At 45.2% G+C, this 25,807-nt stretch overlaps 1 protein-coding gene across 6 annotated transcripts in view; it reads left to right on the plus strand.

Moving 5' to 3' along the window:
• Positions 1-22,625, plus strand: part of Clasp1 (cytoplasmic linker associated protein 1) — a 272,883-nt gene extending 250,258 nt beyond the window's left edge. For all 6 annotated transcript variants that reach the window (XM_076865838.2, XM_076865837.2, XM_076865839.2 and 3 more), the window contains 3 exons: positions 10,105-10,311; positions 12,086-12,202; positions 19,698-22,625. In XM_076865838.2, the coding sequence (XP_076721953.1) occupies positions 10,105-10,311; positions 12,086-12,202; positions 19,698-19,784 (411 nt within the window). In that variant the 3' untranslated portion in view covers positions 19,785-22,625. The remainder of the gene's footprint in view (positions 1-10,104; positions 10,312-12,085; positions 12,203-19,697) is intronic.
• The last annotated feature ends 3,182 nt before the right edge of the window (positions 22,626-25,807 follow it).

Consider the following 25,807-nt stretch of genomic DNA (forward strand, 5'->3'; position numbering starts at 1 on the left):
TGTCATGAGGAAGAGATGGCTAGGACATTGTGAGATGTGAATCCGGTCCAGCACCTGCTGCTGGCCACCTTGTTTATGACCCTGTATGAGCAGGACTGTTGAGAGAAAAAATATATAAAGGGAAATAAACTTTTTTCTTTTTTCTGGCAGTTCTGGGGTTAGAACCAGGACTTCTCCATGCCAGGCGGGCACTCTACCACTGAGCTATACTCCCAGTATGAAATAAGCTTTTAAAGCTATCATCTGCTTCACAGATTTTTTTTTTTTTTAACCCAGGGGCACTTTACACTGAGCTACATTCCAGCCCTATCTATCTATCTATTTATTTAGAGACAGGGTCTCACTGAGTTGCTTAGCACCTCGCTTTTGCTGAGGCTGGCTTTGAACTCATGATCCTCCTGTCTCAGCCTCCCAAGATGTTGAGATTACAGGCATGCACCACCGCTCCCAGCTTATTTATTTTTGAGGCAGGGTCTTACCAAATACTTAAGTTTCACTGAGTTACTGAGGCTGATCTTGAACTTGTGATCCTCCTGCCTCAGCCTCCCAAGTCACTGGGATTATGCTGCTTAACTATTGCTACATAAAACTGTTCACAGACCTTGCTGTCCATTTGCAAAGCACCTATCTCTTGGGAAAACATGGATGTGTCAATTATAAATTATAAATCATTTCAACATGCAAAGATGATCATTGCTCCCAGACATGTGTCTTTATAGAACCCACAGGGTTTTAAAAGTTGTCAGTAAATGTTCTATTTGAACTAGAAAGAAGTGCCAACTGTACTTCTTGAAGATGTTGTAACATCACTGAGGATTTTCCATTATTAGAGTTAGCATTTTCTGAAGTTGGCCACATCAGTGAATAATCAGTTATATTTGCCCACTTAAAAGTGGAAACTTAGTCAAGTGCTTTGGCACACTGGTGGTCTCAGCCACTCAGGAGGCAGAGACAGGAGGATTCCAAGTTCAAGGCCAGCCTGGACAATTTAGTGAGACCATGTCTCAAAATAAAAGGGCTCAGGGTATAACTCAGTAATAGAGCACCACTGAGATCAATCCCCAGTACACAGGGGAAAATTAATAAATTAATTAAAATAGAGAGGAAAATAGTAGCATTTCATGTCACTGTATCAGACCACCAAATATTTCTAACCACACATAAAAATCTTAGTGTTTAAGACATTAGAATTCAGCTTTAGGTGGTTTGGCTTGTTTGGGGAAGTTGGATTCTTAAATAAACATAAAATAACTATTATGCCTGTGAGATTTTATTTCTAAATCATTTCCATTTAAATTTTATCTTTTATGACCTTAAGGAATTAAAAGTGAAATCAGATCAAAGTTAGTTTTTAAATAAGAGAATTTCCTAGGACTAGCTGTCTGCCTTCCCTCAACCAGCCTGTTTTGCTTTCTGCAATGCTTTTGGCCATAGAAAAGCAAGTAGGCCAGAGAAGCCATGTTATTGAGCTGGTGTTCTGCAGAAGCCTGTTACAATTCCCATCTAACCTCCCAGTCACACCCCTGTGCAGAGCAATGGCCCTCAGAAGCCCACAGGGCAATTCCCATGTGTCCGTGGTTCTGGGAAACAGTATACTGAGGGGACCTGGAGAATTCACAGCACCTCTCCAGACCTTGCTTCCTCCTTATCTGTTAGCCCAGGGAGTGGACTAAGATGGCTATCCATGTCCCATCCAGCTTCCAGATAGTAAAAGTTGCTATTGAGTAACAAACCTAAATCCTCATCAGTTCTAATCTCTCATTTTCCATGAATCCAACCTTGGGATTTGACCAGAAGCCCCATTTCCTTTGGAATTTCTTGCTTTTTAATTAACAGACAAAACCAGAAGCCTAGATAGTCTCTTTGAGCAATTCCAAGTTGCCGAGCCAGCAGCCTGACCCTGATAGCAAACTCTGGTCACTGTTTTGTGATTGCAGCAGGGACAGATGGAGGGGGGTGGGGGGGATGCAGTCCTTAAAGAGCTTACGGTGTCCTTGAGCTCATTATAGTAATCAATCAATGTGTGCTTTAGAGTGAGGAGCAGCGGGAATTTGGAGTGGGCTAAAACAGTCAAGGAAGAATGCCCAAAGGAGACTAGAGTCTGAGGTCAGCCTAGAAGGAGCAGGCAGGGGGAGGACTCTTACCTAGGAGCCCAGGAAGCCAGCCAGGGGAGCAGCCAGCCAGGGACTTCCGACACGCCTGGGTTGAATTCTGCTGAACCAGGGCTACAGAAGGGCTCTATATTTCTGAGACCATCATGGTCTCCAGGTCAACTGGGGATCCCTGGCCTACCTTACGGGCTTATGATGAAGTGAAAAGCATCTGGTTCTGAATGGGGTGACTGTTGTTCAGGGCTGAGGGAGTAATTTGTTCTCTGTGGTGAAGTGACCCTCCTAGGAGCGAGGTGTGACTCCATCTAATAGCATCTGTGGTTTCAGAAAGAGCCATTGCTGACCTGCAGGACTTTAGACTGTTGAGTCGGAAGACCTGGGCTTACCTGCTGGTCTTGCCATCTCTGAGGCTGTGGAATTGCAAATAAGTCACCAAGGCACTGGATGTCTAGAGTGCTTGGGTGCTAACCGAGGAGAGGAAGGTCCTTCATGTGCTGTCCATAAGGGTCCCCATGATAGCCAGGTGAGAAAAAGTGGCTGGCACCATTGAAACTTGAAGATAGTGGGGTTTTTTTTTTTTTTTTTTACCCTCTTCCATTGAAAAAAGTAGACTGATTTGTGTTAAACTTGTCAGGTTTTTTTCATTTTACCCAAAGCAGATATAACTATTTCTCCAAATATACCTGAGAGGCTATTTAAATTTAATTAAGTAGCTGGCCATAGAGGCACTTGGGAGGCTTAGGCAGAAGGAATTGCAAAGCCAGCCTAGGCAATTTATCAAGGCCTATTTCAAACTTTTTTAAAAGGACTTGAGATGTGGCTCAGTGGTAGACTACCACTGGTTACAGTCCCAGTGCTGAAAAAAAAAACCAAGAAGAAGTAGTAAACTCAAACTCCTAGTATAAATACGACTTATGTCTTTGGGCCATTGCCTGGTTTGAGTCCATATTTTTGCTAGAGCAGCTGGTCCATTGTTGGTGTTAGGCTAGAGAACACAGCCATGAGGGTTTTGAAAGAGACGCTGTGTTAGGGATGGAGAGCAGGAACCATGCAATATGCCCCGAGCCTGATGCTCAGCACTTCCTGGAAGGTCCACCCCACCTCCAGTCCTCCCAGCCCTTCTTCCAAACCATCATTTGCCCCTTTTGGCCCCAACTCTACTCCTTGGAGTACAATAGCATTAGTCTCCCACCTGGGCCTTTATACATCTGAATGTAGAGACTGTACCCCAACCACATGCAGTGGTACACACCTGTAATCCCAACAGCTCAGGAGGCTGAGGCAGGAGGGTGGCAAAGCCAGCCTCAGCAATTTAGAGAGGCCCTAAGTAACTAAGGGGGCGGCTAATAAGAGGTCTGGGGCGCTGAGGCTGTGGCTCAATGGCAAAGCACTTGCGTAGCACGCGTGAGGCACTAAGTTCAATCCTTAGCACTGCATAAAAATAAACAAATATAATAGAGGCATTCTGTCCATCTACAACTATTTAAAAAGGGAGGGGTGATGGGGATGTGGCTCAGTGGTTAAGAACCCTTGGGTTCAATCTCTGGTACCAAAAAGAAAAAGAAAGAAAAGAAACCACTGTCCTGAATCTGCCTTCCCAGGCAAGGCTGTGATGACTGTCTTACTAGAAGTCATCTCATTTGATACCGTCTCCTTAGGGTCTTTGAAGCCCTCATCCTCAGAATGTTTATGTGTGTGTGTGTGCGCGTGTGTGTTTCATGGAAAGACACTCATCAGATAGAGATGGATGATAAGATTTTGTAATCCAAAATAATTTTTAAAATTCTTCATTCAGAATTTCCCTGTCATTTTACTGATAAGGAAAACCGAAGCCCTGGAAATTAAGAAATAATTTGCCTCAGGATCAGCTCCATCATTGATGATACACAGTTCCAAATTCAGGTCTGCAAACAGAGCCTGGAGCTTCTCTTCTCTCCACCCTCGGGAGCTGAGCACCTGTAAAGGAGGCATCCCGGGCTCCCTCCACCACAGTCCCAGTTGACCTCAGTGCCAGCCTGGGGCTTGGGTCTTTTGCCCTCACTATGCTGGTGGGTACTGAAATTTGTGTGCATCATACTTTTTATAAGGTCTTTACAGCCATTTCCAGAAGGTGGCGCCAACCTTTTCCCCAATTTCCAAGTGATCCAGGAGCTATAAACTCCAGGTACCCTACTGGGAAAGTTCTTTGATTCCAGCCATTGTTGTTTTTGGATGTTTTTCCTTAAAAAAAAAAAAAAACAAACAAAACTCAACCCGTTGTCCTGATGTGTCTGAGATAGAGCCAAATCAAACTTTGTGAACTTAAAACAAGCACTTCACATGTGAAGAACTTCTATGCTTCTAAAAGTAAGAAACCTTATCTTTAAACAAACATTCATCAGAATTCTGAGTAATGATTTCATTTTCTTAAAAAGCTAAATGTGAAAATGTAACTCTTTCTAGCTAGACACTGTTACCTTTTGACTTTGAAAAGGAGGAATTCTTAACTTTCTAACCAGACAGTGGCAAAATTGAACTAGAATTTGACCACTCCAAGACAAATTATAACCCCAAAGTCTACTTGCTCCTGCTCTTAACACTCACAGCCGGTCCATATAGAAAGATCCTCACCTCTTCTGGCCACAGGGTTATCTTCCTTTCTCTCTGTTGCCTGTGTTTGCTTTTGCTCTGTGTTTGCTTACATTTATAATCTTTGCTTCTTATGTTACATAGAACACAGGGCAAAACCTAAAGTTCACCCTGATTTGGGCAACCTGCCAAAGCCAGGGGCTTGGCATACGGAGAAAGTCAAGAACACTAGCCTCCCTTGCCAAAGCCAGTGTCTGTCCTGGGAAACTTTCTCTCACCCCAGTAAAGGAGAGGGCCTCAAACTACCCATCTTAATGTGTAACTTCTGGCATTTTATTTTCAGAAAACCCTCTGTGTTCCATGCATTTAATGAAATGCTTAATGTAGGGCCCCTGTACAGTTCCTAGGGGAGTTTTATTTTGTTTTGTTTGTTTTGCAGTATTGGGGGAACGGAACCCAGAGGTACTTTATCACTGAGCTCCATCCCCAGCCCACACTTATTTATTTATTTATTTATTGTGGTGGTGGTGGTGCTAGGGATTGAACCCAGGGCCTTGTGCATGGTAGGCAAGACTCTACAAACTGACCAGCCCGTTTTTATTACTTGAGTCATACTCTTGCTAAGTTGCTGAGGCTGGCCTTGAACTTCCGATCCTCCTGTCTCAGTTTCCCAAGTCCCAGCGTTTTCAGGCTTGTGCCACTGGCACTGCTGAATCCCTGCAGTTTCATGAGAAAGTTCTCCTGAGTTTGGGTTTCAGCTCAGCAGTTCTGAAGCAGTCCATCTTTCAGCACTCACTGGACAGTAAATCACTGCAACCTGAACAGCAGTAGAGCATGGGAGGTTGAAGGAGAGAGAGAAGGGGAACTTCATGGCTGAGTTCTCCCTGTGAACCTGGCCATTTGTTGCCCAGTCTCGTTAATCCTCATTGCATCCCTGAGGGATACCAGGAGGCTCTTAGCTTGCTTCTGTCAAGGCTTAAGTGGCTTAGGGACTTAAATCACCCTCTGTCTCCACATTTTTTTTTGCTCATTGAGCTGGTTCCCACTTTCTTAGGGGGACGGACCTTAAACTCAGTTCCTGTGCATCGATATTTTCTCACTTAGGTTTCCTAACCAAATCATCCAGTGTCTTTCTGACACTTTCCTCCCACCCCCCCCCCGACCAAGTTTAAACACAAAGGCCCAAAAGTTCCTCAGCTTTCTGCCCAGTACACTGTGATACATGGTGATTTGTTACAGTGGAAACCAGTATCTTCAGAGCTCTGTCTTTTTGTGGACCCACAGTAGGGAGGAGAAGGGCTGTCTGCCAGTCCTTCTTGTGACTCACCATCTGCTTCACTCTATGTGGCTCTCCCGGGTGTGCTGTGGACATAGAACGGCCTTGGGGGCCTGCATCAGCTGAGGAGGGGTAATTGGTTAGAGATGGCCAAGATGGGACCTTGCCTTTAGGGAACTTTTCATCCAGTGAAAGAGGCGTTTTCAGCAAGATGTTTACAACGGTAATATATGCACATGGGGCTTCCCGGGCTTCTGTGGAAATGAGTTCTGAATGAAGACATGGGCAGCCAGGTGAAGGATGTGAGCGAGACTGGGCTGGGCAGGGTGTGGCAGGAAAGGACCCAGGCCTCAGGTTGAATGTTGAGTGTGAATATTGCATCAGAGGATGGAGCTTCTCAGTGGGTGGAGGGAACTCTGCTCTCCGATACCCCACAGCACCCAGAGTGGTGCTTGGCCTTGGGGTGGCACCTCTGCTGCCACACTCCACTGCTAGTGGCGGTCTCCTACCAGCCCTGGCTTATAGCTGCCGTATGTGCTATAGCTAGAATGTACAAAGGGAGTTATGCCCTTCTCTCTCCTCAGCAGATAACTGAGAGTGAGTCGTTTTAATCCCCCTCTCAGAGCTTACATTTGAAGCTCAGACCAAGCAAGCGTTTACCAAAGCCCTAGACTGAGGCCTGTGTGCTGCGCTGCAGGGGCTGAACGTGTGCTCCTCCCGTTCCAAGGGGAGGCCTTCCTCAAATGAAAGGTCATGCACATGGACAGGGCCAAAAAGCACTTGATTTTGGAACATCTGTGTGGGAAAAGCTACAATTAGAAGACAGTTGGGGCACTAGGAATCGAACCCTGGGCTTCATACATGCTAGGCAAGTGCTCTACCCCTGAGCTGTACCCACTGCTCTTTTTAAATTTTATTTTGAAATAGGGCCTCACTAATTGACCAGGCTTCCCTTGAACTTGGATCCACTTGCCTCAGCCTCCCAAGTAGCTAAGATTACAGGTGTGTGCTACCTTACCTGGCTAGTGTCCTCCTTTATTTTGATTTATTTTTATTTTTTTGTGGTACTGAGAGAGGTTGAAACTCGGGGCCTTACCCATACAAGGTAAGCATTTTACCATTGTGTCATCAATCCTTCTTATTTTTTATTTGTTTGGTTTAGTTTTATTTTCAAGAGAGGGTCTTACTAAGTGACCTAGGCTTGTCTCAAACTTGTGGTCTCCCTGCCTGAGCTTCCTGAATCTGTCTGATTACAGACATGTGTCAGGCTTGGGCTTTCTTTTTAGATGTGCGTGCGTGGTATTTACTGTGAAACCATGCTGGTCCAGGACTCCACTTTAACTCCTGAAGGGATTGATACACAATCCCAGTGTGGGCTCCTACTTGTGTGTGCACTGTGTGCCCCGATATTGGCCAGGGGCATGGATATGACCTCATCTCATAAGATTCCTACCTGTAGAAAGTGCCGCAAGGATGTAGTCTTTCTAGAAAAGTTCAAAAGGCCATTGACAAGAAACATGAAGATTAGAATTCAGGGAGGTAGGGTTCTTTGAAAAGGGACATGTCCTCAGGCAGGCAGAGGAATGAAGCTCAGTTGATCACATGTACTGAACTTGTCAACATTGATCTCCCTGTGCACTGAGGTACAGGTGGAAGATCCTAGATGCTGCCTATTTGGTAAAAATAAACATTTATAGAAATGTCACCAAGAATGTAAAGTAGAGCGCCTCTAGTGCCATGTGAGGATCACAGGCTGAAGGACTGGGAAAAACAGGAGGGGAAAGTGTTGTCAGTCAGATGGTCAAGGACACCCTCAGAGGGGCAGGGGTGCATGTGTCCGCCACATCTGAGGGACAGCAAGAGTTCAAGCTCATCAGAGGGGAGTCGGGTCGTTGGACGGTAGGCTGGGACAGTAGTGATCGTTAGATTACAATAGTGATAGTACTGCCTCAGCCACGCCAGGGCTTGGAGTCAGTCCAGGCAAACGTCCAAGAGTCTGCCTGCTTCTCCAGCATGGCACTGTGGGACCAGGGCTGGGAGGACTGCCACTTTTCCTGTCCTGAAAAGGACACAGGAACATTTTTATGAATGAATGCAGTTTTCTTGCTAAGAAGGCATTCTAAAATGGATAGAGAAAATAAAGGTCCATGTAGCCTCTGCGCCATAAGGTAGTGTGTATAGCCTTTCACACATTCCCCAGGTTTCTAGGATGATAAATGCCAGCTACTGGTCATGAGCAGCCAGAGTCTATATGGAGCTTCATAGTGAAGAATCCACCTTTAGCATCTTGGCTGGTCCGGAATGTGTCATTTTGGGGTGTTTTGTTTTGTCCAGTACTGAGGATTGAACCCAAGAGCTCCCTACCACTGAGCTACATCCCAAGTCTTTTTTATTTCTTACTTTGAGGCAGGGTCTCCCTGCATTGCCCATGCTGGTTCAAACTTGCTATCCTCCTGCCTCAGCTTCCCAATTCACTGGAATTACAAGTGTGCCCCCCACCTGCCGCCGCCCCTGCACAGCTTGAATATATCAACTTCTAATGAGGCACATGCAATCATTTGGAAGGACTGCCCTTTGCTGTCTACAGAGTAGAGCTGACACCAAAACCAATGAGGCACACTCCTGAACTGAGCCCTGTTCTCAGAGCAGTGCCCCCTCAGGATGGGCGCAGGGCTGAGCTACAGCTGGGGAGTCCCAAATCAATCCTGCTAGAGAGAGGACCCTCAGGTGACAGGCAACACCTCAGTGAGGACCTCAGAGTGACTAAAATAGCATGTAGAGCCTGTGATCCAGATCTGGCCTATCTGCTCTTCGGCTTGGGTCACCCCTGTGCTCTGTGCACTGCTTCTTTGCTCTGCCCACAAGTAGAGCCAGCTTTCCAGGTGGTCCGTCTGTTTTCAGGGGTCATCTGTGCCTGAAGCACTGGGCTGGTTGGTAGCTCTCTCTTGTTGCTATATAAAGATGGAATTGAGTTATTTTGAGCAGCAGAATACAATGCAGAGAATGGACTGGGATCCCCAGTCCAAGGCAGGCTCTAAAAGAAAAGTATTAGGTTTTCATTACACTTCATAAGAAAATGCATCTATGCTTTTAGCCTGGTGACTTTACTCATATATCATTTCCATAATGTGCATACGTTAAACATTCCATGCTATTAATAGGAGGAAGTATCAGTTAGTTATTGAGTGTCTGCACTATCTTGAATAGCGCTCATCGTTCATTTGATACCCCCATTTTACAGATGAGGAAATGCAGTATTTGCGCTTGGGACTAGTGAGATCCTCAGATCCCTAAGCCCAAACCAGCTTCTTTCTTCCTACCACATCTTCTGCATGCTCCCCCTTCTTTTACTGAGTTTTGCACTTAGTTCCCTTTATTATCAAAGTGTCTTGTGGCTTTCCACAGGTCAGAGGCTGCTCCTCTGACCATGAGGTAGTCATTTCATGCTCTTTGTTAAAAGTACAAGGTGAGAGGGCATCATTCCTAGAAAAGCAGCTTTCCCTGGGAGCCTCCCAGGAACACTTCCAGAGACTTCTCTCAAGCCCACCAAGCTACCTTGTGGTTCAGCCCCTTGGAGGAAGCAGGTGAAAGGCACTCTGATTTCCTTCAGGCTTCTCTTTGGTGACTCCACTGTGAGGGTCCCACTAGTCATTGGGGAGAGCATTTGTATCTTTAAGTTCTAATCATTTAGGGCAGAGATTCTGCAGCATTGGTTTTAGGAATCACCCAGGGAAGCTGGGCATGGCAGCGTGTATCCCTAGTCCCTGCTACACGGGAGGTGGAGACAGGAGAATTACTTGAGCCCAGGGATTCAAGGCAACATAGTGAGATCCCGTCTTAAAAAGAACCTTTGAAGGGCTTTAATAATACAGCTTACGGGACCCGCCTCCAGTCAGGGTCCAGAGATGCTGCTACTGCTGGAGATGGAGGACGTTCTTAGAAAACCACTGTTCTGAGGTTTTTAGCAAAATGCCCCTCTTGAAGATTGCCCTCCATACCACTCTGCTTCACCTTGACAGTGTTAGAGAAACTGAGGCCGCCCTCTGGCATTCAGTGAGACCCTTGTCGTTGGCCTCTGAACTAAAACAGCGGTGGGGTTCTTTCTCCTCTTGAGCACATGAGGCTCACCCTGGGTACCTGGTGTTTCAGGTGGTACGAGCTGCTGAGGAGGCTGCCTCCACACTGGCCAGTTCCATCCACCCAGAGCAGTGCATCAAAGTGCTCTGCCCCATCATCCAGACAGCCGACTACCCCATCAACCTGGCCGCCATCAAGATGCAGACCAAAGTCGTGGAGAGAATCGCCAAGGAGTCCTTGCTGCAGCTCCTCGCCGACATCATCCCGGGCCTGTTGCAGGTGAGCTGCTCCCGGATCACATGGTCTTTGCTGCCCTCCTTCACTGGCCTGCAGGTAGGAAAACTGCAGGTGGAAACCCTCTCTTTAGGACCTGCATCTTCTAGTCTGCCCACTTCTGCATGCAGCAGGAAGGCAGGCACCTGGCAGCCCAGAACTGTGGCTCACAGAATGGACTTTCTGTTTATTGTAAACATATTTTGATCATTTGTTTTTGTTCATTCCTTCAACAGATCCTTATTGCAAACCTCCTGTGGCCCCAGCCCTAGTCAAGGAGTGTGACTCAGACAGGGTGCTTGCTTTCATATGCCCAACAAACACTTATTTTTCTAGGTAGGAGGCAGTGAACTAGGCATCCTGTGGCAGGCAGGAGACATGTGTGGCCCCACCTCAGGGGCTTTCAGCCTGTCATGTGACATGATGCAGCCACATGGCTACTACAGGTGACAGTGTCATGTGCTGCATCACAATGGAGGGGTAGTTTGCAGGTTGTGGGGATGAGGGGAGAGGATTTCACTGGAAAAAGGTAAAGAAGAATTTATTAAACAGCCTCTCATTTAAAAAAGCTGCTGTTGGCTGAGCGTTTGGTGGGAATTTGAATCCTTAGTTGGGGACTAGATCATTCCAGAGGGAAAGGCATCAAAATGGAAAAGTCACCAGGGCTCTTTGGAGACCATCAGATAGACCATTTGGGTTTGGTGCAGGGATAAGGCAGTCAGGGAGAATAGAGCATGCGTCACATGGGCATGGGTGACTCTAGCAATCACTGGAGGACAGATGGCTTTCTTCTGTAACAGTGAACTATGTAGTTCTCATTTTTTTTTTTTTTTAATCGGAGGCATTGCATTTTTTTTTATTTTTTTATTTTTTTACATTTACTTCTTTTTTTTCTCTTTTTTTATTTATTATTTTTTTATTGGTTATTCAAAACATTACAAAGATTGCAGAATCACATCGGTTACACATCCACATTTTTACATAATGCCATAATAGTAACTGTTGTATTCTGCTACCTTTCCTATCCTCAGATGGGAGGGGAGGAGAGGGGGGATTGTAGTTCTCATTTCTTTTTTTTTTTTTTTAATTTCTTTTGTAGTTGTGGATAAATATCAGGCCTTTATTTTATTTGTTTATTTTTATGTGGTGCTGAGGATTGAACGCAGTGTCTCACATATGTGAGGCAAGCACTCTGCCACTGAGCTATAGTCCCAGCCCTCTCGTTTCTTTAACAGTATTTTCACACATGGATTTGCTTTAGCATTGTGAGAAGTGTGAATGAAACCAGTATTTTTCCCCTTTAATTTTGCTTTCTTAATTCATCTCTCGTGGCATCTTTTTAGTGGTGGCACATTACAGAGCAGCACTGTGTGGTAGCAGACAAATCATACTTATCCCTTCTTGCCTCTGCACCCACGAACCAGGACACTGTTTTTTTTTTTTTTTTTTTTTAGAGAGAGAATTTTTTAATATTTTTTAGTTTTGGGTGGACACAACATCTTTATTTTATTTTTATGTGGTGCTGAGGATTGAAACCAGTGGAGTGCACTACCACTTGAACCACATCCCCAGCCCACCAGGTCACTCTTAACATAAGTCAGTTTTGACTCCTTTCAGGTAAAAACCCTCGGGATTCAGTTGCAGGTCTTAGGTAGCTCCTGATGGTGACTGACACGTTCAGGGCTGAAATATGAGGGTGTTGGTGGAAGTGTTGCTGAGGCATTAACTATGAAGCGAGCCTTTGATCTGATTTCCTTTTTGTGTCCCCCTTGGCTTCTAGGGTTATGACAACACGGAAAGCAGTGTGCGGAAGGCCAGCGTGTTTTGCTTAGTGGCAATTTATTCCGTAATTGGAGAAGACCTGAAACCTCACCTCGCACAGCTCACGGGGAGCAAGGTATGTACAGTGTTACCTGGCTGACACCCACACCTGGGCCCTGCCAGCTTGACATGAGCCTGCTCTGTTGTGGCTCTGGGCTCCAGACTGCTTCTTCTCATTGGTGTGTTTCAGCTGGGCCTTATTTCTCAAAAAGCATGTTTTAAGATGAAAATGGCCAGCCATGTAATGAAGTTTTAAGAGAATGCTAACATGATACATCATCATCTATTTTAACTCCTGCTTTTGCAAAATAAATTAACTTTTATTTTACTCACAGGAGAAAGGGAACTTTATTCAGAAACCAGCTTGGTTTCTCACAGGAGCACTAAGGAAATTTACATAAGTGCTTAACAAATTGCTGAATCAGAGCAGAGTCCTTTGTGGGCATTGACAGTAGTAGTGGCCGTTGCCTGGTGCCCACCATTGCCCCAGGAGCTGGTGCACACTCTTGGCATGCTTTCACTTGTGTTCCTCATGACACCCCTGTGAGATAAGGATGGTTGTCCTCTCTGGCCTGCTCAAGGGCACACAGAGGCCGGACTCCAGGACCTGGATTCTCGCTCTGCTGCCACTTACACTCCTTTAAGAGTGTTTTAGACTCAGGAAGCTCTGACGCTCAGGTTATTCCATTTTGAATGGTCCATCCACTTGGGGTTAATGTTTATATATTGGTATTAGGGAAGAGTTGAACTTCATTCTTTTGACATGCAGATACCTCTTTTCCCAGCATCATTTGTTAAAAATATTATCCTCTCCTCGTTGAATAGTCCTGTCACCTTGTCAAAAATTGTTTGACCGTCTGCAAAGATTCACTTGTGGGCTCTGTATTTTCTCTCCTTGTTGTATGTCTCTATGCCAGTTCTACCCTGATTTGTTCACTGTAACTTTGTACTAAGTTGATTTCAGAGGTATGGGTCCTCCAGATTGGTTCTTTTCAAGGTCTTTTGACTATTTGGAATCTCTTGACATTCTATGTGAATCTTAGGATTGGTTTTTCTAATTCAGCAAAAAAATCTCTTTGGAATTTTGATATATTGCATTAAATCTATATATCATTCACATAATCTTATTGAGTAATATTGACATCAAATGTCTTCTAGTCCAATGAACCTGGGATATTTTTCCACTTTTTTGCATAATCTTTCATTTCTTTCAGCACCATTTTGTAGGTTTTTGTTGGTTTGGTTTGGGTTTTGTGGTACCGGATATTGAACCCAAGGCCTCACACATTCTGGGAATGTATTTTCTCACCAAGCTATATACCTAGCCTTTATTTATTTTTGAGACAGGATCTCACTAAGTTTCCCAGGCTAGCCTCAACTTGTGGTCCTTGTGCCTCAAGCTTCACATTAGCTGAGATCACAGGCGTGCACCACTATCCCAGCATCATATTGTAGTTTTAATTGTGTGAGTCTTTTACCTCCTTGGTTAAGTAATTTCCTAAATATTTCAGGTTTTTTTAAGCTGTTATACATAACATTTTCTTTTGGGGTTGTTCATTGTTAGTGGAGGGGAATTTTTATTTATTTATTCTTATGGTGCTAGGATGGAACCCAGGGCCTCACACATGCTAGGCAAGTGCTCAACCACTGAGCCATCACCCCAACCTGCACATTATTTTTGCTTGGTGATTTTTGTACCGTCTCGGCTGAATTAATTTCTAACAGTTCTGACAGATTATGTATGTGTGATCATTAGGGTTTTCTACATAAAAGTAATATCATCTACAAAGAAGATTTACTTCATTTCTCACTTAGATGCCTTTACTTTGTTATTTTTATTTTATTTTCTAATTGCTGTGGCTACAACATCTAGTACTGTGTTGGAGTGGTAAGAACAAGAGTCCCTACATTGTTCCTGATCTTAGAAAAGTTTTCAGTCTTTCACCATTGAGTATAATTTTTGCTGTGAGTTTTTTATATATGGCTTAATATGTCAAGATAAGTTTTTTTTCTATTCCTAGTTTGAGTGTTTTTATCATGGAAGGTGTTATATTTTTCAGATGTTTTTCTGCACCAGTTAAAATAGTCACATCTTGGGGCTGGGATTGTGGCTCAGTGGTAGAGTGCTCACCTAGCATGTGCAAGGCCCTGGGTTTGATCCTCAGCACCACATAAAAATAAATAAAATAAAGATATTGTGTCCAATTACAACTAAAAAAAATTAATATTTTTTTAAAAAATAGTCACATTTTTTTCTTTATTCTGTTAACATCGTATATTACAATGATTTTATAAGTTGAACCATTTTTGCATTCCAGGAATAAATCAATATATCTCATTTGGTCTTTGTATATAATATTTTAAATTTGGTGCTGAATTCTATTTGCTAGTCTTTGTTGAGAATTTTCAATCAGTGTTCATTAGAGATATCATCTGTAGTTTTGTTATTAGGGCAGTGCTGACATTGTAGAATGAGTTTAGAAGCATTTTCCCCTACTGTGTTTTGGAAAAATTTGAGGAAGATTGGTGTTATTTTTCTAAATGTTTGGAAGAATTCACCAGTGAAGTCATCTGGTTCAGGCTTTTACTTTTTGGAGATTTTTTTGACTACTTCTTACTAGTTACAGGTCTGTTCAGAGCTTCTTTGTGATTCTGTTTTTGTTGTTTGTAGAAATTCACCCATTTCGTCTAGATTATCCATTTTGGGGTATATAATTATTAATAATATTCGTATAACCCTTCTTATTCCCATTATCAGTCACAACGTACCCACATTCACTTCTTATTTTTATAATCTGCATCTTTTTTTTTCCTTAGTCCACCTAGTTAAAAATCCGTCAACTTTGTTGATCTTTTGAAAAAACCAACTTCTAGTTTCATCTGTTTTTTTCCTATTATTTTTCGGTTCTCTTTCGTCTCTGCTCTGCCTGTATTATCTTCCTCTCCTGGATCGGATGTAGCTCTTGTTGATTTGAAGCTTGTTCAGGCACTCACAGCTCTACCCTCCCCTAGACGGAAACTTGGAATGCTGGGTGTTCTTTCATTTTCATTTCTCTCAAAATATTTTTGAATGAATCTTGTAGGGCTTTTTTGGTTTTTTGTTTGTTTTGCCTTAAAGGGGACTCTGCACCACTGAGCTGCATCCTCAGCCCTTTTTAATTTTGAGACAGGCTCTTGCTAAGTTGTCCTGGTAGTTAATTTTCAATCCCCCAGCTCAGCTCCTGAGTGGCAGGTGTGCCCTGCCACACTCAGCTGACTCACTGACTTTTAAAAGTGATTTCCACAAATTTATAAGTTCTTCAGTTTTCCTTCTATTATTTCTGACTTCATCTTACTATGGTTAGAGAAGATATTTTTTATGATATCTCTTAGAATCTGCTGAGAATTTGTAGCCCAAAGCTTGGTCTACGCTGGGAAACATGCACTTGAGGAGAATGTGTGTGCCATTGTTGGGTGGAGAGTTTGGGCTCGGTCTGTTAGATCTGGTTTATTGTGTTGTTCAAGTCCTGTATTTCCTTGTCTTTTGTCTCATCATTCTAACCAATATTGAGAGTGTGAAATATCAAAGTCCCCAACTGTTACTGTAGAACTGTCTGTTGTATCCATTTTTGCTTCATATATTTAGATGATCTCTTATTATATAGTAAATGCTTAAGATTATTTTATCTTCTTGCTTTACTAAACTTTTTTGTCGTTGTTGTCTATCTGGAGATTGAACCCAGTGTCACTTAACTCTGAGCCACATCCTCAGCTCTTTTTTTATGTTTTTTTTAAACAGGGTCTCACTAAGTCCTCAGGGCCACTAAATTGCTGAGTCTGGTCTCAAACTTGTGATCCTTCCACCTCAGCCTCCCAAGTTACTGGGGTTACAGGTGTGCACCACTGTGCCTGGCTGCATTCATCGTGTGTGTGTGTGTGGTTTATAGCTGGTTTTAATTGTTTCTTAAAATAAATTTCTTACCAGATTAGAACTAGTCCTATTTAAACCACTATACTTCAAGTCTTCCTGGTTGAAACATGGATCCTATGTTACTTGTCTGATTTCATTGTGAAATACACAGGGAACAAAGACTGATGTGTACGCCATGTCAAACTAATACTGTCACAGAATCAACCAAGCATTTTTTTAATATCCAGAAAGAATATTTGTAACATTTGTGAAAATTTCAGGAAATGCCTAGGAATTTGTAGTTGATTCGGAAAGCTGGAATTGTCCTGTTTCAGACAGTAGCTCCCTAATGTGTCTGCACGAATTCTTCACACCCCAGCCCAGCTGCCAGGATGCTGTGATTTTCACCACAGTGCCTCACCCACTGCTAGGGGCAGCTGACCTCGAAGGAACTGCGGAGGCACCAGGAGATGGCCAGTCCTGGGTTGGGTGCCCAGGCATGGCCCGCATGCCTGCCTCTCCTCCTGGGGGGCCTCACCTCACCCCGCCCCGCCCACTCTCCCTCAACCATCTGTTATCCTCCTTTTTCTCTTACAACTTCTTTTGACTTAAGATCTGTTTTTTTCTGATTCTTGCTCTCTCTTGTCACTATTTGCATAAATGTCTTTTCTACTTTCAACCCATTTATCTTTGGATCTAAACTGAGTCTTTTATTGGCAGCATATAGTTGAATCAGATTTTTTCATCCATTTTGCCAATCTGTGTCTTGATGGGAGGGTTTAATCTGTTGACGTTTAGAGTTATTACTGATCAGGAGGGACTTCTGGCATTTTACTGTGAGCTCTTTGTTCCTCATTTTCCACATTACTGTCATCTTTGGGTTTTTTAAATTTTTGTAGTGAAACATTTTGAATCCCTTCTCATTTCCTTTTGTGTATATTCTATAGCTGTTTCCTTTGTTGCTGTGGCAATTACATTTAACATCCTAAAGTTAGAGTCAACTTTAAACCAGCTTATCCAGCAAGCCTCCTGAACCTTGGTTTTTTCTTTTGTAAGAGAAGAGAATCTGTTCTGCCCATGTTAGAGGATTTCTGTAAGGCTCAATACGACAATCAGTGTAAAAGCTCCCCGTAAACCATCGAACACATGCACGTTATGAACTCTTATTAATGTTCTTTCCTCATAATTGCATTCTAGATCTGACTAACGGGAGACGATAGTGATTTTTGAGTTGAAAATATGGATAAGAGTGTTTAAATTCATTTATAATCAGATTTCATAGAACTATAACTATCTTATCTTCCAGATCTTATTTTTTTCCTTTAACTCTTTTTTTTAAAAAATATTTATTTATTTATTTATTTTTAGTTTTCAGTGGACACAACATCTTTGTTTGTATGTGGTGCTGAGGATCGAGCCCGGGCCGCATGCATGCCAGGCAAGCGCGCTACCGCTTGAGCTACATCCCCAGCCCCGTTCCTTTAACTCTTTACTCCAACAATTGTGTACTGGGGACTGTTCTCCCCACACTGAGCCAAGGTGCAGGAAGAGCAGAGGCTTTGCCCTGCCTTGGAAGGACAGAAGATGCAGCTGGGGGACACACTTGACACACAGGGAAACCTGAACAGCAGCCCAGGAATGAGCCACCTGTAGAAGACACAATGGGACAGGCCCCGAGGGCAGGTTGACAGGCCACTGGAGCAGGAGGGAAGTGGAACCGAGCTAGGCTTGCAGGATGGGGCCCCGGTGTGTGAAGGGGGAGGAGGAGGAGGGACCATGTGAGCAGCTCTAGTAGGAATCGGAAGGCATGGGGGGAACCATCTCTCACAGATCACAGACAACACACTGCAAGTGTCCTCGTTGCTCTTGATTTTGCAGGTGGCATCTGAGGCGAGAAACGGATTTGCCCAAAGTCACACAAGTAGTTAATGGTGGAGTTGATTCTAGAACTCTGCTGGATCTGTTGAGCCTTAAGCATTAAAGTCCCTGTGAGTGGTGACACTTGTCGTCATAGCACCACCCACTGTAGTGAAGTTCAAGAGTGTAAAAGGCAGGAAAAGGCTAGGGGTGCAGCTCAGGACATGTTGGTTTGTGCAATATCTTGGGTTTCATCCCTAGCACCTCAGAAGAACAAAATTAAATTAAAGTCAGGGGGCTGGGGCTAGGGCTGGGGCTCGGTGGCAGAGTGCTTACCTAGCATGTATGTGTGAGGTGCTGGGTTCGATCCTTAGCACCACATAAAAGTAAACAAACAAAATAAAGGCAGGCTGTGTATCTACAACTACGAAAAATAAAAAAGAAGGGACCAAAAACCAACCATGGTGTGTAGTGTAAGCTAGCATAAAGTTAGCTCTTAACATGGTTAAGAGGAAGACAGCGCACAGCCTGCCACGGGGAGACCCCAGAGTGGACCATTGAGTGACACTTAGCACACACTCCCTCCATTTTCCTGGCGCAGCATACCCTATGTCCCATCTCCACGTAGATAATGTATCCAGGGATCTAAGTCAGGGTGTAGGAGGATGCACCCCAGCAGATGGCCCCATTAGGGGTGGGCGCAGGGCCTTCAGGGCTCGATGCTCCATAACATTGCTCACACACCCGCACATTCCCATGAGCCTGGCTTCAGGGTCATCCTGGAGATCAGGTTCTTCCCCTGGGCATGTTTATACTGGTCTCGGCCCCATAGCCTGCTTGGAGTGAGACAGATATAGGGCTGTGGACAGAAAGTTTTTCATAATTCCTGTGATGCTGCTTCTGTGCACAATAGATTAATTTAGTAGCATTCAGCAAGCGTTTCTGAAGTACCTACAATGTCATCTGAAGTTTTATGTGTTTTAAGAACCTAAAGGGACTTCAGTTGAAAGCAAATGAGATTACAGATATTCAAGGCCTTGCATTGCTAAGTATTCTGTCCATCTGAGTTACTTTGTGATGCTATATAGGACCTCAGAGGTCTAATCTTGTGTGAAGGCACAAGCAAGCCTCCTCTCTGTCTCTGTCTCTGTCTCTGTCTCTCTCTGTCTCTCTCTCTCTCTCTCTCTCTTGCTCTCTCACATACCTACACACACAAACTGTATGTGAGCCCATCTTCAGTGAGTTCAAATGAGGAGCTAGAGCCACAGAGTTTGGAGGAAGATGAACCCATCCAGACTCTAATCAGAACAAGATTTTGTGGGGTGGCCTTTGAGATAGGACTCTGGTGCCTCGGGTGGCAGCAGGTTTCCTAGGCAGGAGGGGTGCTAGAGAAAGGGAGAACTTGAGCACAGTGTGGGAGTCACAGACTTGACCTCTAGTTGAGCCTTGTCCTTGTTCCTGTTCTCACTCTTGTCCATCCGAGTGCTGACGGAGCCACTGGGCTGCAGCTGTCATGGTGACGTGTAGCCTGCCCCGTGGAGAACTTGGTCTCCAAGCCCCAGTGGCCTGTTGTGACACCTTCCTTCTTTTGTGATAGCCCACTACTTTTCCCTGCTCCTCTAGATCCTGAGCACCTCCCCAGCTGTGGCCAGCACCTGCAGGTGCACGTGATGAGTGGAACACTGAGTTGGACATCCGTGTGACGGGTTCCCTGCAGGGGAATAGGGGCAGGCTGTTGTCTGGTGGTCATCGGGGTGGTTCATTTTCTTTTTTTTTTTCCTCTCTCCTGCTTTTCATCCTAACTCAGTGTGTCTTCTCTCTGCAGATGAAGCTACTAAACTTATACATAAAGAGGGCACAGACCACCAACAGCAACAGCAGCTCCTCCTCCGACGTCTCCACGCACAGCTAGTGGCAGTGCCAGTCTCTGTGCAGAGTCAGACGCCATCGGTGGTGCCTCAGACCCCCCATCGGCTGCCCAGTCAGTACGAGGAGGCCCGCACATATTTATTACAATCAGTATTTTGGTCCCTTCCAGCTTTTGTGTAGAATCTTACTGGTATTGAATGTAACGGAAGCAAGGCCTGTATCGCAGTCTTCGTAGAGACGAAAGGAATGAGAACAACAAGAGCCATACTTACACACGTCTTGTACCGCCTGTTGCAATCACAAAATCATGTATGTGGGGTGCAGTTTTTAACAATCAGAGCTCTCTAGCCAATGCTTGGTAGACAGTAGCTTTTTTTTTCCAATTAATAATGGATGTGGGGGTGTTCCTTATTCTCAGCTTACATTCTTATGAATACGGCCTATGTGAGACGAAGCCCCCTACCCTTTTCCCATCTGATACCAAGAAAGGGTGCATGTCTTTAGGTTGGTTTTGAGACCTCCTAAAAGTGGAACTCAAGCCTTAGCAGGAAAAGGAGAAGAGCTGGAAACTGGTCTGTCACTTAGCTCACGCAAAATGGAGCTAGCTGTCCTGGCTTTGAACACAGAGTCTGGAAGGCCCCTCTGAACAACTCGTCAGATGTCCCTGCCCCAGAGCTGCCATGCCAGAAGTTTAAGTCCAACTGTACTTAAAATTAATCGCATCCATCAGAGATGGATCGCATCATGTGATGCACAGAAGGTATTAGTCTATCTCTCTCTCTCCCTGCTAAGGTCTTGGGGAATGGCTGTTGAGATAGGGATTCTCCCAGGACTCCCTGGGTCAGTGATTCAAATCTGGTGCCATCTCCCTTCCCTCCCCATCAGCTTTGCCTAAGCTGTTCAGTTCTAAAATGTTCTCAGCTAATCTAGCAAACGCCTACTTTACCAGCCCAGTTTTGGCTTCTCTATGTAATTTGAGATTAAGAGCAAAAAAAAAGTGTAGAAAAATCATGTTTATCCAAATCATTTTTAACTTTATAAGTTGAAGTACTTCCTTGATTGTTAGTCACTGTTTAAGGTGAGCGGCAGGTGGCAGAACTACAGGATTTGAAACACACCTTTAGAGTCTGTTTCCTTCCCAGGGAAACCACCGGCTCCCTTTTTAAGCTCTTTAGGGTGTAATTGCTACAAAGAAATGAGTCTTGAGTAAAGTTCTTAAGCCAGATGGCAGTCTAATGCAATCATGAAATCATCTGCCATCACTTACTGTTAGATCCTCTGATTGAACTGACCCTCCATAAGGAAAGTGCTTCCTTGGACATTAATTTTAGTGAGGTCTTGGCTGTCCCAGTGCAGAGTCCTCTGCAGCTATGAGGACTGAAACCAAGGCTGAGGCACCGGAGTGTGTGCTTCTCATCCCCCATTCCCACCACCCCCTTCTCTGGCCCTCTAGATTTGACGGGGGAAGTTATGAAAGATAGGTAATATATTTGGAAACAGACACCGAGTATGAAGACCCCCTGATTTCCAGGTGTGTGTGTGTAGGGGATATCTTATCAGGTGTCAGGTATCCCACTGCTGCTGCTTAGGGAACTTGAGGGGTGCATCTAAGTGGTTGACTATTATTGACTGACTTTGGCTCAAAATAGCAGGACCAGGCCTTACTTTCAATGATAAATACTATTCGTGTGTTTGCTTGTTTGTTAATAGTTCATTAATGGGATTTCGTTTTTATACTCTCCTGAGTCCCAGCATCTGTTGGTCGCCCCTCTGTGTGGAAACCCGTCCTGGTGAGGTCTTCTCTATGGGTTCTCCTACACCTAATCAGTCAGACCCTTCTTCTGGAGCTCTTTGGCTTCCAAAAGGTCACCACACCCCCAGTGTAGTTGGAAGGCTCTCGAACATTGCCTGATGTCCTCCCGTACTTACAAAGGGCTAGCCTTGAATGTCACTTGCGCCCTCTTCAATCTCCTGACTAGATACAGAGAACAATCACTTCACAGGTCATTTGGCCTCAATCTGAAAATCGCTGCCCACCGTGCCACGCCGAGGAGACTCGCATGCCGCCACCACCTCACCAGGGTGGCTGTGTCCACGTCAGCTGCCCTCCAAACCCTGACAGCGCAGCTGCCTTGCCTTGCCGCCACCCTCTGCAGGGCTCCTATTCAGATGAAACCATGGGACACCCCAGAGCAGAGCAAAAACTGTTGCCTCCCATCTGCCTGACTGTCCAGGGCCTCAGACACTCTCTTGCCCCAGGCTAGGGGCTGGTTCATCTGACTCTGCTTCCCTGAAAGCTGCTGCCACCCTCTTCAGACCGAAGTCCTGCAGGTGTGGCTGGTCCCTGAGGCACGCGGCTTTCTTCAAGTGCACTGCGTGTGCTTCTGGACCCGGTGCCACAGGGGGCCCCCTGCAGCCTCTTCTGTGGCTCACACTAGCTTCCCAGCCCTCCCAGGTAATGCAGATGATTTTGTCTCATCAACCCTTTTCTTTCCCTGCCACCCTTACTTATCAAGCATAATATTACACTTTAAAAGACAGCAAATAAGGACTTTGTAGAACCCCAGGACTCTGCTAACAATGTTTGGAAATGAGAAAAGAAATGCTCTGAAAAATATCAGCCACCAAAATAGTTTTGGCACTGTGTTCATGCGCATGGTCCCCCCACACCCTGGTTGGGTGTTTTGTTTTGTTTGGGTTTTTTTGGGCTTTTTCATGTTACATCCATATCTGTATTTATATCTTATTTGTTTCACTTTCAAGTGTATCATGGCAAATGTACAGATTTTTTTTGTTAATAATGTGCTAGGATTTGCTAAAAAAGAAAACAAACAAAAAAAAAACCCTTTTGAGTTTGCCCTAGAATAAATGAAACTTAATTCAGTTTCCTGCGTTGGTGTTCCTGTATCGCCAACGCGCCCTGCGGATTCCTTATCCCATCAGAACAAAGTGATATTTCCAAATAATTCCAGAGGACCGCCTCGTGATGTAGAGGTCAAGTCACCAAGGAAATGTCCCACCTGACTGGCCCCTTGGGAGCCAACTGCCGGTGATGTGTGGGGCGGGAAGGCTGGGGATGAGGACAGTGGTGTCACCCCAGCCCTGCTCCGGGGGCACCTTGCTTGTCTGGGCCCCATTTCCTTCATCTGATCAATGAGAACATTAGCTTCCAGAAAAGCGGAAGCAGAAGGCAGGCCTTGACCTTAACTCCTGAGACTAGACCAAAAGCTGCCGACACAGGCTGGTCCCCCACATTGCTGCCATCTCTTGGGGACTTGGGGTACCAGCAAGAACAGGTCTTAGAAGAAACATGCACCAACCTTAAGGGTTCCACCTTTGAAGCTTTAAAAATGTTTTCCCAATTTCCTAGAATACAAAAGAAACATAACACAAGATTTGACATCTTAATCTTTTGAAGCACACGTTTCAGAGGTTTTAAATGCAGTCACCATGCACAGACATCACCACCACTTGGAAGGCTGAGGCTCCTGGAGGCTCACTTGAGCCCAGAGTAAATTTCAACACTGGCCTGGGCAACATAGCAAACTTCTGTCTCAAAGGAAATACTTTAAGGCTGGGGCTGTTGCTAAGTGGCAGAGTCCTCGCCTTGCATGTGTGAGGCACTGGGTTTGATCCTCAGCATCACATAAAAATAAGATAAAGGCCTGCTGTCCATCTACAAGTGTAAAAAAAAAAAAAAACTTTAAAAATGACATAGCTCTCTAGCAGACTGCTTACCTGGCATATGCCAGACCCTAGTTTCAATCCCCAGTACCAAAAAGAAAAATATTGAGTTTTCCATCATGTTCTAGGATGCATCTCAAATGCCACTGTCCTGTGACTCTGTGTCCCTGATCCTGTGATTCTGCTGTGTCCCCTTATGAGATGTCCCTGCCAAGTGCTGGCATCACACATACTTGAGTTTGAATCTCAGTCCACCTCTCCCAGCTTGGGCAAAGTCACTTCACTTCCTGCCTCAGTCTTTGATTGGTTGGGTTAAGAAGTAGCTGGTGGAGGTCCTGTCAGGATTGACAGGACGGCAGAGAAGCAGCCGTCGGGATCAATGCTCAGGTCCTGATGGTCGCTTGCCTTACCTCCCCCTGTGGCCTGAGATACCCAGCACCGAGAAGCCGGCCCTTCCCTCCTGAGCATTTGCTCCTATGGTCAAAGTCCATTATTCATTAGCAAAGTGGAAAACCCCTGGGGGAACATACTAGGTGCAGGCCAGGCAAACACTTGGCTATTTTTAGTTCTCTGGCTCCTGGTGCCATTGCCCTTCCTTATCCAGGGCTACTGGGAAGTCCTTGCCATTTTAAGTAGGGTCACAGGCCACCAGCCTGTCTTGACTTCGGCATCTGAATGGTCTTTTTTCCAGGAAATATGGGACCTTTACTCAGTTTCACACAAAATGAGAAGACCCCTGCTCCCACCAGGTAGGCTGGTGCACACCTGCGATCCCAGCTACTTAGAAAGCTGAGGCAGGAGGATCACAGGTTTGAGGCCAGCGTGGGCAACTTGTCAAGTCCCTGTTTCATTAAAAAATACAAAGGTCTGGGATGTAACTTGGTGATAGATGCCCCTGGGCTAAATCCCCGTACCACAAAAAAAGAAGAAGAAAAATAAAGGCCCCTTCCCTTGACATTCTTAGATCCATATGGAGGTGGGGGCACTTGAGAGGCGGCCTTCATATCCTTTGCGGGGCATTTATTTAACACTTCTGAAAAATTGACTTCTTTATCATCTCCTGATTTTTACATCAATCCTGAGCTAAGAGAGAGAAGGGGGATCCTTTCATGTTCAATCTCCAGATGAGGAGACTGAGGCAAAGGAAAAGCCCCCTCCAGATGGTGACAGATGGAGTTGGGGCCAGAGCCAGCACGTGGGCCTCGCAGCTCCCTTCCCTACTACCTGAGTGTTACCTGCAGAGCATATCAGAGTCCTGTGGGGGCTTGGGAAGCAGATCCTTGGGTCTGTCCCCCAAGGTTGCCAATCATGGAATGCTGTGTTGGGGCCTGAGAATGTGCCTTTGTGGGTTTTTATTTTGTACCAGGGATAGAACCCAGGCCCTCGCACGTGTTAGACAAGCCACTCTACCACTGAGCTCCACCCCAGCCTTTGGAGGTGGTTTCTAGCAAGTTCCCAGGCCATGCTGACGCAGCTGACCAGTGTCTCCGTGTACCATACAGAGCTGTTACCGTGCATTTCACTTAAAACCTGAGAAGGGCTTTGCTCCCAATCTTTGGGACAATCCTCAAGACAGAACATCGTCCTGAGGATTGTCATGCCTGTTATTGCAGGTAACTATGGTGACCAGCTAATTTAGTATCTAGGAACTTTTGTCTTTCCAGTGCTGGGGATCAAACCCAGGTGTGCTCTACCACTGGGGACATCCCCGGCCCCTTTATTTATTTATTTAAATTATTTTTTGAGACAGGATTTTGCTGTTGCTCAGGCTGGCCTTGAACTTAGGATCCTCCTGTCTCAGTCTCTGAGTAGCTGGGATCACAGGTGTGTACCCCACATCCAGACAGGGGCTTTTGAAATGAACTGTATGCCGTTTTAGAGGGGAAACCAGTATCTCAGGCCAGTAGTCCTCCGGTCCCCTGGGCACAAAGCTCTCTCCTCAAGGAATACTGTTTCCTACCGAGACTCAACCCAAACTCCGCCTGGCCTTAAACATTTCCTCCAGTATTTATTAACTTGTACTAAAGTGGTTCCAGGCAAGAACGGACAAAGGTCAAGTGAATGGGCATCTAAGCCCAGATTATGTATTTAAAAGACATTCAAATGCTTCCATTGTGCCCTCCCCAGCTGGGCCTGCTGCCAGGGCTGAAACCCAGGTTAAGGTGTCAGGTCCTCAGTCCCCTCCTGGAGGTGCTGCGTTTCCTGGGACGGTTCCCAGCAACTCAAGGATGCCCCTGCCTGCCTTGGTACCTGGGTTCCAGAGGGGACAGTCCCAGGGAATCAAGGGCTGGGGCCAAAGGACAGAGCCACCTCTGTGCCTCTGCACCCCATGGTGAGGTGAAAGTCTCCTAAGGTGTGTCCAGCGCCAGCACCTGGTCAGTG

The sequence above is a fragment of the Callospermophilus lateralis genome, chromosome 9 (assembly GCF_048772815.1).
Source record: "Callospermophilus lateralis isolate mCalLat2 chromosome 9, mCalLat2.hap1, whole genome shotgun sequence".
Lineage (NCBI taxonomy): Eukaryota > Metazoa > Chordata > Mammalia > Rodentia > Sciuridae > Callospermophilus > Callospermophilus lateralis.